Source organism: Rhyacophila brunnea, unplaced genomic scaffold (assembly GCF_057557595.1).
Source record: "Rhyacophila brunnea isolate RB1 unplaced genomic scaffold, BYU_Rbru_1.0 scaffold_20, whole genome shotgun sequence".
Taxonomy (NCBI): Eukaryota; Metazoa; Arthropoda; class Insecta; order Trichoptera; family Rhyacophilidae; genus Rhyacophila; species Rhyacophila brunnea.
Genome location: NW_028232860.1, coordinates 23,367,880 through 23,387,407, shown reverse-complemented (window position 1 = coordinate 23,387,407; position 19,528 = coordinate 23,367,880). Strand labels below are relative to the sequence as shown.

At 32.2% G+C, this 19,528-nt stretch overlaps 1 protein-coding gene across 2 annotated transcripts in view; it reads left to right on the top strand.

Annotated features, from left to right (window-relative positions):
- hth (Meis homeobox homothorax) overlaps positions 1 to 19,528 on the top strand; it is a 930,897-nt gene that overhangs the window by 20,036 nt on the left and 891,333 nt on the right. For both annotated transcript variants that reach the window (XM_085948514.1, XM_085948513.1), the window contains exons 2-3: positions 16,174 to 16,400; positions 17,348 to 17,489. In XM_085948514.1, the coding sequence (XP_085804640.1) occupies positions 16,174 to 16,400; positions 17,348 to 17,489 (369 nt within the window). The remainder of the gene's footprint in view (positions 1 to 16,173; positions 16,401 to 17,347; positions 17,490 to 19,528) is intronic.

Sequence of the window (19,528 nt, the reverse complement as noted above, 5' to 3'; positions counted from 1 at the left end):
AACAATATCAACGGCTATTTATGGGTATAATATCAATAGTTTGGGTATACTGTAGGTATTTATAGAGGCAAGTTATATAATGCAGCTATGTCTGCGTAATTCATATTATGTACTATAATAAAGACAGATTTTTATAAGTATATACAATTATTATTAATGATAAGTAGGTACTATTATTACTTACTGAAGATTCTTTTGACTTTTTGCAAAATAGGTACCTTTTATGATATTATTTTGCCAGAATATGTTGTTTTTTTATTAAGTGCATAGTAATTGAATGTAACTGGAATTATAATGAAAGTAATGAGAATATACCCCGATATATTAACCTTCAAAACTGCGCGTGTCGGTACCTACCTACCTGTAATATTATTATCAAATTATTATAATCATTGCGTGGTAGGTGTAGGTAATATATATTTTTAAATAATAATGCTTCGTGGGAAATAAATTTCCCTCATTATTTTAATAAATAAAGTTGTTTTGGAGTATAATCGGACTAAATTCAAGATTAACTCGACAATTAAAATGTACGTTAGGAAGAAATAAAAAAATCCAATATAATAATAATACCTACATATTATTTTATAACAGGTTTATAAATTTGTACCTAAGTGAAATTAATAACCTGAAAATAATATTATAAATTATTTAACTGGCCGGAATTCATGTAGAGATTATAATACCACTTGAAACAATAAATTTATTTACTTATTATTTACATACATAATGATATTTACTAAGTTGTGTTTTATATTATTTGAAATAGGACTAACTGATATGCTTGCATGCTTCAGTCAAAGGTAGAAATGAAAATACTATTCAATATATTATGCACCTACTTGTTAGGCTTAATGTGACATTGGTATTAAAACCTGATTATAGTTGGTCATTAAATTATTATGTAGTTAGAAATATGATATAATATGTGTGAAGACCAGTGGCGAATAATGTCTATTGGATGGAAGTAAATGATTATAAGAAAAGTACAGAATAACGACACACAGTACACCGTTGCTATAATAAGGTTATAATTAGGGAATCCAATCCCGAGCCAAAATTCTGATCCCGGGATTTCGGGATTACAATTTGACAATCCCGGGACTGGTCCCGGGATTGGCATTTTTTTCCATTGTTAATATAAAAAAAAATATATTTACAAATAACATTGATAAAATCGGTCAATAATAAATCTAGTATAATTTATACTATTGAAGACATTTATTGTTAATATTGTATACGTTCAATCTTGGAAATACACAAGTTTAATTGAGTAAATAATATTGTAATATAAATAATAATGTGAATTTAATATGAGATCACTGTTTCTGATAGTAAAGACATAATGAATGGATTAGCGAGATTTAAAATAGTAAAGCAAATAATCATGGCGTACGTATGGCCTTTCCGCATCATAAATCTAATTAGTCAGCCAAATATGAAACTGCCGTAAAACGTATGATATCATGGTAGAATTACTTTGTTAAAAGTGCGAAGCATTGTTTTTTTCCAATCTTTCTCATTTTTAATAATTCATGTGAAAAAATAAAATGAATCGGCAACCTACACATGGGTATAAATCAAACTTCATTCAAACTCAGTTTATTTCTAATGTAGTTATTTTTTATTAAAAGTGTTTTTTTCTGTTTTATTTTCGCTTTTATTTTATTTTCCATAAAAATTGATAAAAAAATCAATCCCGAAATCCCGGGATTATGTTTATCAATCCCGGGATTCATAGGTATCGAAAATAGCTCGGGATCCCGGGATTCAGGATCCCGGGATTGGAATCCCTAGTTATAATAGACGCAAGCAACGGGCAGCAATGTGTTCTCTCATGTCCGGCATAAAAAAAGTCTAAAATTTCAGAATATACCTACTGATGCGGCATTCATCACATTTTAGTGTTTATAAGTGTCGCTAGTTCTTCACGTTGAAATTTCATTACTTACGGAAGAGATGATACATGAATTCGCTTTACTCGTGGTAGTTAATTGCGTTGTAGGTACATATTATGTGTAGAAAATTCTCGTATTAAATCAAGGTAAATGTTACATCAATTTTTATCCTCTGCGCCAATTAACGCCGTCGGTGGTTGCGTTTTTATGTATGTATGCCCTATATAATATCTGGCCTACTACGGCGAAGGGTCGACAGGTAAGCGAGGGTCGAACGCAGCGTTCCGTGGTTCATGTTGGCGCAGACGATTAGTCTTGTCATTGGCGGATATATTTACTTATTATTATTATATCGCTATCACACTTCTAGGATAAATTTATTGGGAGAATTTATTTAATATATAAGTAGGTATATATATATATATATTAAAATATACCATTTATTGCAGAGCAATAGGTATGATTAATGTAGGTTTCTTTATTTAATTTGTAAGTGTATTAGTAGTAGGTGCCTACCTTCTAATAATTATATTATATGGATACACAGAGCAGATTAGAGACTTTGTTATACTTAATAATATTCAGGTTAGAAAACCTCGAAAATAACATTAGATAGTTTTAATTATTGTGATTTCCACCGAAGACCCACAAAGATTAGTGCCTTGGGCATCTGAAATAGCTGGTATGTATTTTTAATTGCTAAAAGGTTAGGTTTTCAAATCGTCCAGTCTTGTGGCCTTCTCCGTAAAGACCATTTTCGTGGGATTCATAAGACTTTCATGTGAGGTCGTTAAATTTTTTAATATTTTCCCATTACAAAGTTTATGCGACGGTAAAATGATGTAAAGGTATGTTTTTATTGTCTATTTCACTGCTAGACTAATTTAAGAATATTAAATAGGTGTGCCGTAAAATAATGCTTTGTTTTTTATTGTGAAATGCAGTTCATTTCGTTTAATACACCTGCTTACATTCGTAAAATGGCTACCCACCAGATATTATATTACATTACTAGCATCAAACTGAATATAATATGTTTAAAATATGTCCTATAATACATAATAATATGATTCACAACTTATCGATTTAATGTACTTACTTATATAAAACTTTCGTCTAACTGGGAAAGTTATTTGTTATGAAAACCTTCAAAGCTTTAAAAGCACTAGAATGTTTGCAAATAGTTTAATATAACTAGTCAGTTAGCTAGAGCTTTTACAGAACATAAATATAAATACATAAATACAAAAGTACCTATGTAGATATTTATATATATTCCCGATAAATTATCGGTCGGTAGTTACCTAATAAGTATCTACGTACCTATATAGTTTTAAATAATGCAATGCAATTTAAATGTCCAGTAGGAGTTAAAAAATTGCCAATTTATATTATATTAGCAGTGTAGAACTTAGAGTAGTAAGGCTAGTAGTCGTAGCAGGTAGGCATGGTGGTGTTTGTTAGTTTTTTGAAATCCCCTGCATAAACCAAACCATAATAGATAAATTCTATCCATAAAATACATATCTTAAATTATGTATAAGTAGATGAATATTTTTTGACTATTAATTATCTATTAGGTATGACTATGAAATTGTATTCTTAGTTCCAATGAAAAGAAATAAGAATGACTGATAAAGTTTAGCATACATTATTTATGTCGAATCTTAACAGCCTACCTCCACCCTTCGCCACTAATATCTACATATATAATATATTATTTACAGCTCAACAGATGAGGTAGTGTTAATTAATTGTAGTAGACGACTTTTATTATTATTATTTCCAAAAAAAGTGTTTCTATTTCATTTATGCGTTTAAATTAATACTCACAACCAGGGTAGCAAGCAGATCGTGAAAACAGCTGATCATCGGCAGACGGCCGATCGATAAAATAAAGTACTTACTATATTCAGGAGCGCGGGGGTGGATGGCCGCGCTGTGTTTGCCATAGACCTCCTGAGCCTCCCTGCCGCCCTGGTAGCGCGATGCTTTACGGGTGTCATAATCAATCATTGCGCCGCGCCGGCTCTCACCCTACGTTGACCCTAAAAACTGAATAACCACACACACCACCGTCGTCAGAACACAGCGCGATCAATAATTTTGAAATGCTCAAGTATTTTGGGGCAATTTTGTTATTGTTTATGTTTGCGTATTATGCAAGTCGCTGTTGATCGATAATGCAATGAGAGTTTCCTTTATTTTCAAAAAAAGAACATTAGGCACTTTGAATCAGATATTCACTACTTCTTATACATTCTGATCGCCTGGTACATTCTGCTCATATCATACCAAATTTAATTGATTATGTACCCGGTGGCAGATTTAGAGACTTGAAGGCCCGAGGCACTTTACTAATTTTGAAGACCTCACGATAAAAAATAGTAAAAAACTCCTAGAATCTTATCATATAACTAAAAATCATTATTATGTAAGATTGCTGTGGTAACTTCTAACTCTGATTGCTGGTATTTTGTAATATTCTGTACTCAATTTTTGAAAGATCTACTTAATATAATTTAATAATTGTAAGACTGGTTTGAACTGTTTCGAGGCCCCCCCTTAAAATAATTTTACGAATCGATTGCGTAATTTTCATCTCAAAAATCACCGCTGTAATATGTGTGTACCTACCTATCTACCTACGTTTTTTTTTAAAATTACATAATGTTATAATATTTTAACATATAACTACCAAGTCGAGAGCATATTAGGTATATCATTTGTGAAAAACGCGTTAATTTTTACCATGCCATTATCACTGTCGTAGGACGATTCGTCCCTTGAAAACCCAATTAAATTGGTACCTAGGTCTAGTAAAATATCTGAAAATTAGTGGTTTCTGCATAGCAATACTCTTTTTGTTTATGTACGTCACATGAAGATACATACGAGAGATATTGCTTTACAAATCTAATCATCTAGTTCTATGAAAGAAGGTAGAATACGTTCGAAAGATAAACCTATAGGCCAAAATAGTTAAATTCTGCGTAAGACAAATCACAGGACCGAAATTAATGGAATCAGCTTGGAAAGACTTTCATTCAGCAGTGAATTGTTCTTGGCTGATGATAATAATGATAATCAAGTAATTACTTAAAGTCTTTCACTTTTAATACATCATAATATTATATTCAATTGTTTTCCAATGAAGACATAATGTCATACCTACTGTCTTTTGAATTAATTACAGTCATAAAAATTTTGTCTCCCTAAACTTAAAGATTATTTTATATTTATATTTCTTTATATACCGTTCTTCCCACCTACTGTAATATTCTCAATATTTTGTATTACAGTTAGATATTATGATTTTTGACTGTGGTTTGTTTATTTTGCAGTTGTTTTATTTTTGAGTAGGTATTCCATTAAATATGATTTAAACTAAAATAAATTATTATTATATTCCGAGCTTTTGCAGGCACAGTATACTTTGAAAAATTATTTAGGCACCTACCTAATTATATATAAATAACATAATGGGTATTATTGTGTTAATGATTGCATTAAATATGCATCTGACAGGGTCTATAAATTCACGTTCTTGAAAAACAAAATAGTTGAAATAAGAAATACCTATACGTCTCTGCTATTATTTTTTTTACAATTAATATGTACATTTAATTACACTGATATCACTAATGAATACGTCGTATCCATTGTTGCATTTAAAAATATATAATTTTGGACTTTGAATGTGTTAACCTTTTAGAAAAATACAATCCGATGTTACTTGTTTATTTCTGATGACTTTTTGTGACAGAGGACATGATTTCGAGAATAATAAAAATCGTCACGAATTTCAAGCTTGTAAATAATATATTCAACAGAAAAAAATAGTATTTGTGCAAAATAATGAATTCGCGACGGACTGTTCCTCCGTCGGTGTCCATGATATGATGCCTCGTCCATCATTCACGGCTCCCTGACCTATAATGCCCCTCTTGCAACTTGCAACCAAAATACACCAGACAAACATACACGACACATTTATGCCCCATTTATAGACATAACCATCTACTCTACACCTAGGTAATATACAGAAAGTAAAATTATGTGAGATTTTCTGATAAAAGAAAACATGGAAGTAGGTATGTCAACTTAAAGCCGTATATAGTTAGGAAAAGTATTTTATGACTGAATCTTTTTATTAAATTTATGAAAATACAAATACAAAATATTTTCAATTGAATTAAAACAACATGTAATGCGTTATTTTTAATGATATTGTTTTTTATCGCTTTATATCACAGTTAATTAAATGGATGACAATAGATAGGTACGAGGGTGGGTCAATAATTCCTTAGAAAAAAGCATTAAAACAGGTTTTATTTTTGAATTTTTTTTATATTTCTCAACATAATTTCCTTGGAGCTCAATACACTTGGTTAGACGTTTCTCATTTTTTTTAAACCGTCAGAAAAATAAGTTTTCGGAAGGTCCTCAAAATAAGCATTTGTCCGATCGATGACTTCTTCATTTGAAAAAAAACGTTGTCCACTTAGCCATTTTTTTAAGTTTGGGAAAAAGAAAAAGTCACTGGGGGCTAAATCTGGCGAATACGGTGGGTGGTCGACCAATTCGAACTTCAATTCTTCAATTTTAGCCATTGATCGTAAACATGTGTGAACACGGGCATTGTCCTGATGAAAGAGGATTTTTTTCCTGTTTAAATGAGGCCGTTTTTCTTCAATTTTGATTTTTAGCTGGTCCAATAAAGATGCATAATAATCCCCTGTTATTGTTTTTCCTTTTTCCAAATAGTCAACGAAAATAATTTTACGTGCATCCCAAAATACAGTAGCCATAACCTTACCAGCTGATTTTACGGTTTTCGCCTTCTTTGGACATGGTTTGCCTTCGCAATCCACTGCTTTGACTGTTCTTTCGTCTCGGGAGTATAGTGGTGTATCCATGTTTCATCTACAGTCACAAAGCGACAAAAAAATTCATCCGGATTGCGTTGCATGAGCGACAACAGGGCTTTAGAGGCCACCACCCTACTGCGTTTATTGTCGACTGTGAGCAAACGCGGCACCCATCTTGCAGAAATATTTTTCATGCCCAATTTGTCATGTAAAATAGAAATGACGCTACCTTTTGAGATCCTTGTAACCTCAATTATCTCACTCAACTTTAATCTTCGGTCACTTAACACCATATCGTCGATTTTATTGATCATTTCTGGTGTAGTCACCTCTACAGGACGTCCTGAGCGTGGTTCATCCTTTGTTGATGTACGACCACGTTTAAATTCATTTAACCAGTTATAAATAGTTGCAAGTGAAGGAGCAGATATGCCGTGAACTAAATCCAACTCATTTTTTATTTCCTTTGCTGTTAACCCTTTTATATTAAAATGTTTAATAACAACTCTAAACTCAATTTTCTCCATTTTCCATTTTTCCATTTTCCACAAGCAAATTTTTTTTTTTAAATGTACGAGAAACACACAACAACCCGACCAATCTGATTGAAACTTCGCAGCATACTGAATCGGTAGTGCCGCTGCATGAAAACAAACCGCTTGCAGTACTAGTCGCGCCACCTGTCGGCTTTTCTAAGGACTTATTGACCCACCCTCGTACATAGCTTATTATGGTCATAATAATAATATCTAGTGTAGAAAGGAAAAAGGAGATAACCCTCAGTTTTTTTCAAAATGGGTTTTATTGGATAATACCGAGATTTCAAAATAATATATCTGGAACTACATTATATTATTTTTGCAAATAATAGCTATACGTTTATATCATGAGAGAGACCAGTCAATGTATTTTATATACTTTATAAAGTTAACTGACTTATAGTAATACCTACTCTACTATTTTTTTCTGATTGTTTCATGGGAATTTGTTGCATGGTTAAATTATTAATTAAATCAATAGCTAGATAATGATAAATATCCCCATAACTGGCAATCAACTTTATTTTAACAATCCATTATCATTATAGTTTAGGGTAAGTGCAGTACATACGTATTATGTAACCTAACCTAACCAATAATTTATTGAATCGCAATAACATTAAATGCTGCCAAGTAGATTGAATACTAGATCGTTTTGAATTGAGATAACAATATTATATATTAATTTTGAGTAGGTATATAAAACTTTGAGTAGGCACTTCGCCAGGTTGTTGACTATCTCCTTCTCATTGAGTCGTCGCTCTGGATCAAACACCCATTTTATTCTCTTAATAATTACGAAGCGTAACGAAATGTCGTATCCATGAATGCTAACGATTTGTAGGTACCTAACTACTAATACAATCCGGTCCGCGGGCCATGTATTTTACATATCTGGTTTGAAGTATTAATATTTTGTAAAAATATGTATAGGTCTTTTCAGTCCTACTAAAAATTCATCAACTGCAAGTTTAATACTTTTTATTTATTTTAAAATTTTAAATATGACTTAAATAATTTATCTTATTAGTAATGTACCTACGCCTATATTAAATAAATGGCAACAAATAATATTATACTACTTTACTTACCTATAATATAGGTAATTATAATATATTATTTTTATAAAGCTCAACCATAGATGCAGTAAAAATGGTTCGATGGCCGTAATATTCAATACATTTATTTGTGAGTGACAATCCATTTTTATGATTTCCCATTTTTATATCCTTTTTGGTACCATTCTGAATTTTGGAGAATTTCCAATATTAGAAAGTACTTACTTATTTTAAAACGCGTCAAATTAAATATCAATTTTGATTCAAACTAATTTTAATTGAGACTAAAATGCATTGAAACTAAAAATTTTGTAAGTTTGAACAACTTCATTTAGGAATGTAATTGTTCAACTATTTTAAGACGTGAATAATTAGATAAAAATATGTCGTATAAAATCATATGGGCCTTGCACCACATTAGTGGAATTCCAATATAATTTTTCAACGAATAATTCACAAGATTTAAGAATGTAACATTCTAATTATTGAACATACATCATTTTGAAAACAATGAGAAAATATATTATAACCGATAGAAAAAATCTTTTTTTTTTAAAGGGAGACACTCAGCTCGTTTTGAGGGATGCAGGTTCGATTCCTGCTGGGTCTTACTTTAAAAAAAAATCTATTATAAATATGCTTTTGTTAACGCGTGTATTTTTTATATAACGATATGGATTTCCGCAAAAGTAGTGATTTTAGACCCACCCTCGTTTTATTTCGCACATATAGTTAGATAGGTACATTATGTAAAAGGTAATAAAAAAATACAAATTATTCACACTGTGTTAAAGCATGATCACGAGATAATATCCTAGCATATTTCCTAGACAAGTTTCACTGAACGTTAGATGCTATAAATGAATTTCTCAAAACAACCCAGTTATAGGTATGTAGAACTTATATCTATATATTTAGAGATTAAATAATATAAACCATACCTATTTAGTATTTGAATACCTACTCGACTACATAGTAATCAGGTATCTTCTTATCAATTAATTGACTCACTAGTGGCAGGTGATAATTCAAAATGAAAAAACGATTTGGGTATTCTTCTTCCTTTTCTTCTAATGCTATAGTCTCCAGAGTCCTGCGGCAAGTATCCTCTCTATGAGATTATCAATCTAGCGGGAGTGTGTGTATGCCGAGGTCGCTTTCTACATGGGTATTTTATAATTTGGCATACAGTGGATATGTCCTGCTCACATGAACCACAGTAGTATCTTCTCCAGGCGTGGATTCAAAAATCTTCCTCAGAACTTTCCTTCCTAAGACTGCACCATTTGGGTATATCGTTCATTTATCTGTTTTTCTTAACTTGTGAAATTATTGCCAATTTATTTAAACACAAGTTAACAATGTAATAATTAAATTCTACTTCAATCATGCTGATTTCATTCTTTGAGACACCAGTTCTAAATAGTTACCATATAATTACTTCACAAGTTTCCACAGCCAGGATATGCTCATTATTATAATTATTATATACTGAAACTGACGCTTCGATACTGTAATAATTGTTATCTCTGCGGTCGTGTTTTTCTTGTTAGCATCAAATCAACCGTCTTTTACTTAAGTATAAAGAATTCCCGTGGTACACAGTGAAATCATATACCTACTATCTGGCTTATACGTCAGATATAGTTTATTATTTTACGTAAGAAGTAAGACCAGTAAAATATCAAACGCCTACATTCTCACCTCTAAAACACTTGAGCCCTTCATAATAAAAACAGGACTGGAATTGAGGCCTGCCGACATGATAAAGGGATATATTTAAAGATAATAATCATGCCATGTTTACTTTTGAGAAAAGCTTCGAGTATCAGGGGCCCAGTAGGTACAGGGAGATCGATTAATTGCGCCATGGTTTTTTTCTAACCGCCCAAATATTGCCACGTCATCGGAATTGATGGCTTGATGGTTTTGTTATAACTTTTTTAAAAGCCATCATCCTCGTAAAAGTGCTCGACCGAATTCTTAGTCGTTGAATGCTGAAAGCGGGAGATTGGAATCTATGAGATTTACATCAATAATATGAATTCGAAATTCGAATCCTTTGTCAATGGGGTTTGTCGCACATTTCGATACATTAGTGGTGAGCTGTTTATAAAAGTGCATAATATTATCTACTTGCTCGCATGTGCTCCTGATACTTTCAACTTTCAAGCAACAAATATGACTGATCTTAACATATTTTTTGTACGATCAGAAAATTTTCTCGATTTATTACCTACCTAATATAACTAACTACACATGTGCTCCTAATTCTTGTAACAAAATTTATCATTTATTAATTTTTCATACAATTTATCAAAAATATACTTATCTTCTTAGTGAACTTTGCTGACATTCTACAATTAATATTCAATAAATAATATCTGAAATATCAATTTCACTTGCATTTACGTGGTAGAACTCCATTTAACCTAGGTACCAGTATATAGAGACCGGTCGACGCTTCTTGCATTGCTATCGACACAATTGTCTTGCGAATTTTTATGCATACGGTCCGAGGTGTTCCAATTTCTCCATCAATAGGTGGTTGCCTTCTTTCTATTTTTCAACTAAGTATATAATTATCTATTATTGAAGTTTTTATTGCCTAGTATGTAACGGAAACGTTGTTTCATAACCCAAATATTGTGCCATATAGGTATCAAGAAAGGTTAATAATACGAATTTAGGGTGTTGAAAAAAAAATCCTGACCTACAACGATATCCAATATGTACTTGTATACACGTGACTTTATATTGTGTCTGGCTTTAAGTTAGCATGTACATTTATAATATAATTTATAATAATAATATGTCAAATAATATTACAAGGAACCACAGTAATTGGAATTCAGCGAATCCACAGAAAAGATCCATTGTTAAGTCTTTTATTACATAGGTATTTAAAAATACATTCTTATGTGCTTTTTGAATGTTGATTTAAAGAAAAAATTCTCTATATCTACGTTTGTAATTGTGTGATTTTATTTTGAATTTTATTAAAAAAAACTTAAATATTTACTTAAGTATGTAATAAATTATTCATTCCTATGACAGATCTTAACATTTTATTGACGATATAATATGTAATAAGCTATATAATAATGAAAGTCGTTCGAATTTGCCAAATTTATAATCAGAAATAGTGAAAGTTCAACACCTTTTAAAAATAAGGCAATAAAACTTACGAAAAAAAAAATATTATCATGACGATTGTATAACACGTAAAAAAATAGATATGCTTTGATCATTAGGCAGTTGTAATACTTTCAGTTTAATACTAAGGCAAACGTAACTGGCTGCAAGTAATAAAATTAACATTTTAGTGCACTTTTGACACCTCTGGTCTCCTAATAATTATCGAGTCTAGGCCGAGCATATTGTGAAAATGGATTTTAAATAAATTCAACCGGTCATCTAATCTACCGAGCCAGTCTGATATGGGCATAGCCAGATTAGGATAAGTAGTGTGTGAGATAAATACAATGTTCTCAATAGCCCACTATTATTTAACATAGGAAGTTACCTACGTAAGATGTAGTCATTTCAAACAGGGCAGCAAAACTTTAAATAGTTATATCATTTTCCGGCAGCATTACCTTGTTCACATACGTACTGGATACCATGTCCGATCCTGATAGGATCATATGGGCCTCCACAGAGTAGAGGTTTGTATTGACAGATTTTGTTTTTTTACGAGAAATGAATGTCAGCCACTTGCTCAACCTATTAGGCACATACCCTGACACACACAAATTGAAAAACAATATGTGTACTTGCCAGACCCAGGATTAGAATCTGGGACACACGGCTTTATAGTCCAACGCTTAAGCCGCGCGGCCACCGTGGATGTACATACACACATAATTAATCGCAGTCTACTAACCTAACCTAACATAATATAGTAAAAAGGGCTTTAAGCTTATGGCGTACTCAAGATACTAATGAAAGCTCTCAAATCACGTTTAAAGCATTGAAAAGCATGCGGCACTATTATACACTATTATACTCAAAATCTTTTATATTCCTAACACACATAGAATATGTTGGATAATTGTTCTCACTGCTCACAATTTTTTAATTTTTTTTTCTCAATGCGATAAGCTTTTCCAGCCAATTCCTACTAAGTAAAATACGAACCTACCACTATGGAACATAAGAAGGTATTCTAGAATGTCCACCTATACGTGTTGTTCCACTCCCCCTTGAACCTCGATATTACCAAGACAGTCCCTGCAACTGACATTTTGTTGCAGTATATGGACGGTTTTATTTTATTAATTAGGCACTTCGTACATTGACATTTCTTGCACGAAACGTGTTCGACTTGTGCCGGAACCAAAACATTAACATTGTAATGCAATAATTGTAGATAGGTACCTAAATACAACTGCATGTAAAGTTTAGTCGGACAGTCACTAACATAGCATAATATTATGTTATTAGGTCATAATAATGTTAGGAAAACGACAAGCATTTATAATACAAATAAAATAACAAAAACGTACTTTATATTTATTATTCTCTTTATGCTGTAGGTTCGTAATATTATACAATCATAATTTTAATTTATCAGTTCTTAAATGTCAAATTTATAGATCAAAACACCAATAATTAAGATTTAAAGCGACGCTTTCCACTTATTTTAAATTTATTGTTATTAGCGTAGGTTATTAATCGGTAGCCCAGAAATAATCAAATCGACACTTGAGTTAAATAATTAAGGCGATACTTCCATACTTCTTTATCTTTTTCAAAGGATAATACGGTAGGTACTGTTGAATGCACAATAAAATTAAATAACTTGACAGTCAGTCATCTTGTCATTGATAAGCAAATCACATATTATAATTTATAATAATATTATATTACTAATTGTCTTTTCTTCCTTGTCCTATGATCGTAATCACTCTGGAATACTTTCTGATTTTTTAGCAGTTTTCTATATCTTTCATATCCTCTGTTGTCCTAATAGATGTTACAAGTTAGCATTATTCAATAATATTATATTAAATGACCTGTATCTTACGTGGCAGAACTCCATTATAATAGTTTTATAATTAAACCGCAGTATAGTAAACATACACAGATTAAACGACGGAACAGATTTATAGTTTTAGATTAATTCTGTGTTCCCTGAATTAAACGATACTTGTAAAACTTATATGATCATTATAGGCAGGTACAGGGAACACAGAATTAATAGAAGCTGAAATACCTAACGGATGTGGAGTAACTGGCAACCGATCTTGAATGTGGAAGAATATGGGATAAACTTAAACACGTGTAAAGAATACGCTTGTCGTTCGTTCTGACAACCGCTCTCGGTTTATGCACTGACACTCATTTAATATTGGTGTATTTGAAGGTTGCAACACGCACTATTGCACGTCTATAATGTGTGTTTCAATTTCGTTTGACATTCTTTCTTTTTCTTTCGACCATGTCCGATCCTAATAGGATCTTATGGGCTAATAACCTCCACTCTGTGGAGGCCCTGTATTAACAGATTTTGTTTTTACGAGAAATAGATGTCAACCACTTGCTCAAACTACTGGGTACATACTCTGACTCATACACAAATTGAAAAACAATAAACAATAAACCCTGCTTCAAAATGTAATATTTTGGGGTATAGCCTATCTGAATTATATTTATTAATCTGTTCCGTGGGCAGGTACGTGCATAAATTTACCGCTGATTTGTGCAATGAACGCATACTAATAGTTAGTACCTACCCTATCAATTATTTCTGGAGATGCTCCGTTTTTACAGCATTTATGTTCCGTACGCCATTGGTATATACTGTATACATTATTAATATTGTAAGCAAATAAGTTTATTTATGTCTTAATTTCATGTTTCTGCTTAACTACTTAATCGAATATTTAAAATGGTTCGTTATTTTTAATCAATATTTTTAATTTTCCTTTATCCATAAGATAACTAAAACCATTTACAATTACTATATTGATAGCATAAACTACAATCTACATAAAAAATGATATATTTCTATGTGAGTAGGTAGGTAATGAAGATTATGAAATCTTTATTGATTTAAATATCAGAAATATACTAAGTATGTCATAATAAAAATATATATTCAGTTGTTGTAATTATCACAACTAACTGTTATTTTAACTTAACTTTTGTCAAGTTGTTAAGTCAACTCTCTTTTGATATCGATGCATGGAGTGAAAAATGTCTGTGTATCAATTAATTACAATAAACAAAGATTAAAAATGTTATTTGGATTTTAAATTAAGTCGATGAATAATTTTAAATTAGTAGAGTCACATAACACGCCTCTTCAGTTAAAGAAAGTATTTTTTATGAAATAGGTATTTCATTCAACGTTTTACTGATTTCTATTAGGTATTGATCTACTAAACAGGTTCTGATATCAGTTCTAAACTAGCCGATGAAATAGATATATAATATCTGTAGTTAGGCTTACTGAGAGCTCAACGTCTAACATTAAAATATATTGTATGTATGTAAACATTGAGCCTGTATACACTTAGTGATGTTGAGATGTATATTATGTCAATCGTTTAAAAGAATCTATATAATAATATAACCTTAGTATCAGTGGCGAAGGGTGACTTTTGGAAAGAGGTAGGCTGTGGAGATTCGACAAGTACACTTGTCAGGTATACTTATGAGAAATAAGAAGATGATACGATATTACTACTAATGAATAGGCACACACTAATGATAACGACACACTAATTTAATGAAACTTCAAAAACTCACTGACGACATAAAATTTAGCGATCAGATTAAATTAAGTACGTATTTTTTCAAAACACTTATGCATATTCAAAATCATTAGATAAAAGTTCTTTTTATTTGTAAAAACAGTCTATATTTATTAATATTCGATTAAACACCATAGATTTTTTTTTAAATTATCTAATTATTAATTATTTAGTTGTAAGCTCTGCGATCGGAGCTTACGTTAGTTCATACAATTCGACAGACTGGGCGGGGCTACGTGACGTAAAGTCCATATGAAAAAAATTGAGAATTATTTGAAACATAATCCGACCTTTATTTACGTCAAGACAGATGGCGCGCTGTGGTATATATTTTATTAAAACCTTTGCTGATTGATTTGTTATTATCTGTGTAATATATTCCTACACATACGGCATATCTCATTGGCAAAATAAATTATTTTGTAGAATATATTATCAAGTGATTATATAAATAAGTCAACATGCAATTAAAAAATATTTTTCTTAAGAAGGTAGGCTTCAAATAATCGCCTAGTATGGAGTCTTCGCCACTGCTTAGTACCCACCCCACACGGTGTGTCTGTAAATTACTTATATATTATTTTTTGATAGTATACTTTGAAAGGTGATTCTGTTAACAACCTTTTATGCTATATAACACTGTTAATAACATTGATTGAATCATTAGAAATAAATATTACTTGCACAATATAATAACTTGGAGCCGATGGGGTATTCTTGTTGTTCTCTGAATGGGGTTAATGGTGGTTAAAAATATTTAAATCCATGATAACGTTAAAAGCTAGATACCAAGCCGACAGCATCCGTGTAAAGTTTTAAACAGCGGTTACTTGTATCTTATAGTTAGTATTTGGATGAAATATTCAGCTGCAATTAATAATTATTAAGATACTTTTATATAATGTATATTCTATATACCTACTCGTACGTGGGTATGACCTTGTTGGTATATTACTCGAATGACGAAATATTGATGGTAGTTTTCATATTGTAGGGTAATGGTAATGTTTCCAAAATCTGATTTTTTTCTTTTGTTTTTCTTCCAGTATGATGACGGCCTTCACGGCGGCTATATGGAGTCAGGTCCTGGCGGAATGTACGAGCCGCACAGAGCGGGGATGTCGCTGGGCGCGCACCACGTGCCGCCCCACGTGGCGCACCCCGCAGCGGCCATGCACTACCCCCCCGCCGCCAACCACGTGTCGCCGGTCCCGAACCACGTGATGGCGGCCGAGCCCCACGTGCACAAGCGCGACAAAGATGCCATTTACGGGTGAGTCGGATGGGTAATGTTCTTCTTCCTGCAACGTCCTTATCATTTCGTCCCTCCAATAGTCTGCAGGTTTTAATCAACTGCAACTCATTTAGCAAGTTTTTCTACAGTACTCAACTTTCAAGTGATATTTCACCGAGGACCTTATCAACAAACAATAATTATTGAACGTGTTTCTGCAGAAAGCAACCAGTCAACACTGAACACAAATACAGTGGAATAGACACTTTGGTGTTAGGTGTAAACTACACATTTACTTTTGAATGATAAATTTATATTAAGTTATAGTTTACCTATGAGTGCGAATAACTCTAATTGGATTAAGTTTGTGATTTTAGGCATGTTATGTTATTTTTGTGTACCTAGTTTGACTGTTTTCTACAAATCAGTGATCAATGAAATTTTCTTTATGTATTGTTAGAACATTTTTGTTTGAATGTAGCCTCTGCAATTTATGCAGCATAGTCATGTAACGTCACATTGTTCAACACAATAACTAATTTTTGCCCAAAAATGTGGACTGGCTGGTTTCTGCAACGTTGATTAACATTTCCGTTCACAGAGTTGCGGGTACAAATCCCGCTAGCTAGATAAACATACTATATTGTTTTCTCAGTCAATGTATGCATTTACGATAATGTGAAACAAATACGGATCAGAAATATGTACGTGTATTATATAAAAAATGTATTACTTAGAATTCAAAGCAAAAACATGGACAACTGACGACAACTGAAGCCGATATCCTTTGGTTAGGAATATCTTTAAACATCCATCTGTAGGCTGGTGCTTTACCAATCAAGGCATATCAGTTTAAATATCGTGTAATATATTCCATGCGATTGAGATGACGGTTCAAACTAATTTATGCCTAAGTTACAAGGGTATCATACAATTTAAGAGATACACCGAACATTATTTTTACCTTTGGTTGTTTCTGTTTCCAGTCACCCCCTATTCCCTCTGCTTGCCCTGATCTTCGAAAAGTGCGAGTTAGCCACATGCACACCTCGGGATCCCGGGGTGGCCGGAGGAGACGTGTGCTCCTCGGAGTCCTTCAACGAAGATATCGCAGTATTCAGTAAACAGGTCAGTACTAAATTATTAACAATATGACACCTCGTATTACTTATGTGGGCCTAATAGCTGGTTATCTATAATATAAATGTAATACAGTAAAGTTTAGGTTCCTATATATGTATTGATGACGGGCTTTACACTGGCCCGCGGGCCGCCAATTTCGAGTAGGTTAAAATGTTATTTGTGATGTGTGTTGCACAGGGAACTCTTTATTATCTGTTCTGTGGTGTTGCACAACACACTTTCTTGATACGTATTATGTCAAATATTTAGAACGACGCCCGGTTTCTGCAAATAATTTGACTATCAGATTTTAAAATAGAAAGATATTAGATATGGTCATCAATCTATTATGATTGTGATTTGGTGTTACTATTTTTTTATAAATAGATAGATGTCTCTTAAAATAAACATTCAGTTATAAATAAAAACATGATAGCAAAATGGAATATTTTAGACATTGTTAATACAGAAGTTGATAATATTATCATATTATCAATAATACTGCTACTGTATTGTGTGTTTTATTTTGAGTTATGACGTAATTTTCGTATCTTTGAGGTGCGTTTTATCTATAGGATAGGATTTTCATTGCCCGAATTACAGTTTTAATTACATACAATAATATCACACCCAACGTAATCGAAAATAGTGAATATCTTTAAAATATTGATCTTATCTGATAGGCCATCGGTCCAAATACAATCTTGCTTATATCCGTGTTAATTCCTCTAACTGACACAGTCACACACAACCTTTTTATGAATATATAAAATATTTGATATATTTTTTATCATCGATTATTTTTTCAAGAAAATACATATTTATTATAAGTCAAGTTTATTATATAATATGAACTTGCTGTCGGCGTACATTGATTCGTCAATTAAAATCTATATTTTGATCCACGGCTGGAGTAGTCATACTCTACTTTCCCCCTTTGTAGCGAATGGTTAAATACCAATCCTCATTTAAAGAGTGCTAAATATAACCACTATGCAGATATCCGTATCATGCTGCGTTTCCTTCTCCAATTTTATTCTGCTTATTAACTTTACTATTCTACCGAATCCCTTCCGTCTTTTCGAATATGTACCTGGAGACACTTCAGTTCCTCGACAATCTCAAGTAGCAGGTTTTCTCTATGTTGGTAAAATTTGGTTCATTTTACTGATATGTGTCTCTATCTCGTCTCTCTTCTTTCCATGAGGATATCAAATCATATTTATACAGGTATCCGTTGTGATTGAGCTCATTTTTGCGAAGAGCCGACTCGGCAAACTAACTCAACGTAGGAGGCAAAATGGACTTAATCCATTTCCATTTGATTAGTAATGTCAGGAATCTATCCACATAATTTGGCACAGTTTCTTTATTGACTCATTACAGTCCAAGTATTCCGGCATAATTTATAAGTTTATTAGTTAAAATATGCCTAATTGAACTCGTATAGCATTTTAGATAAGAATTGTTATTCATACCAGCTGTACGATGGCTGTTGTGGTATTGTAGGGGTAGTCAACCTGGTCCCTACCGCCCACTAGTGGGAGTTCCAGGTCTCATGGTGGGCGGCAGGGGTTTTAAAAACATTTTCATAAGGTTTTTTTTTAAATGTAATTTCATCAGACTGCATGCTTCTACGTTTGCAAATTATAAATAAAAACAAAGATTTAACTACAGTAAGTTGTTTTATAAAGATTTATTTTTCAAAACCTAGTGAAAGTCTGACATAAAGTCTATTATTTGGTAAGTAATTATTATTATTAAATTAAATAAAGATACTTTTCCACATTATAATTCACCATTACGGTGGGCGGTTAGATAATTTTACTACTAACAGAGATACAAAAGTGGGCGGTAGGTATAAAAAGGTTGACTATCCCTGTCGTACCCCTGTAAAACAATACGACATGTTTTTTTTGTTTTTACATGTGTCAATAATCCGCGAGCCATGGGTGTTCAACCACCGCTTTAATCACTGCTGGATTTTGTCAAAAAGTACACATTTAGCGCACAAGATAACCCGATGATACTCGTAGCATGTCGTA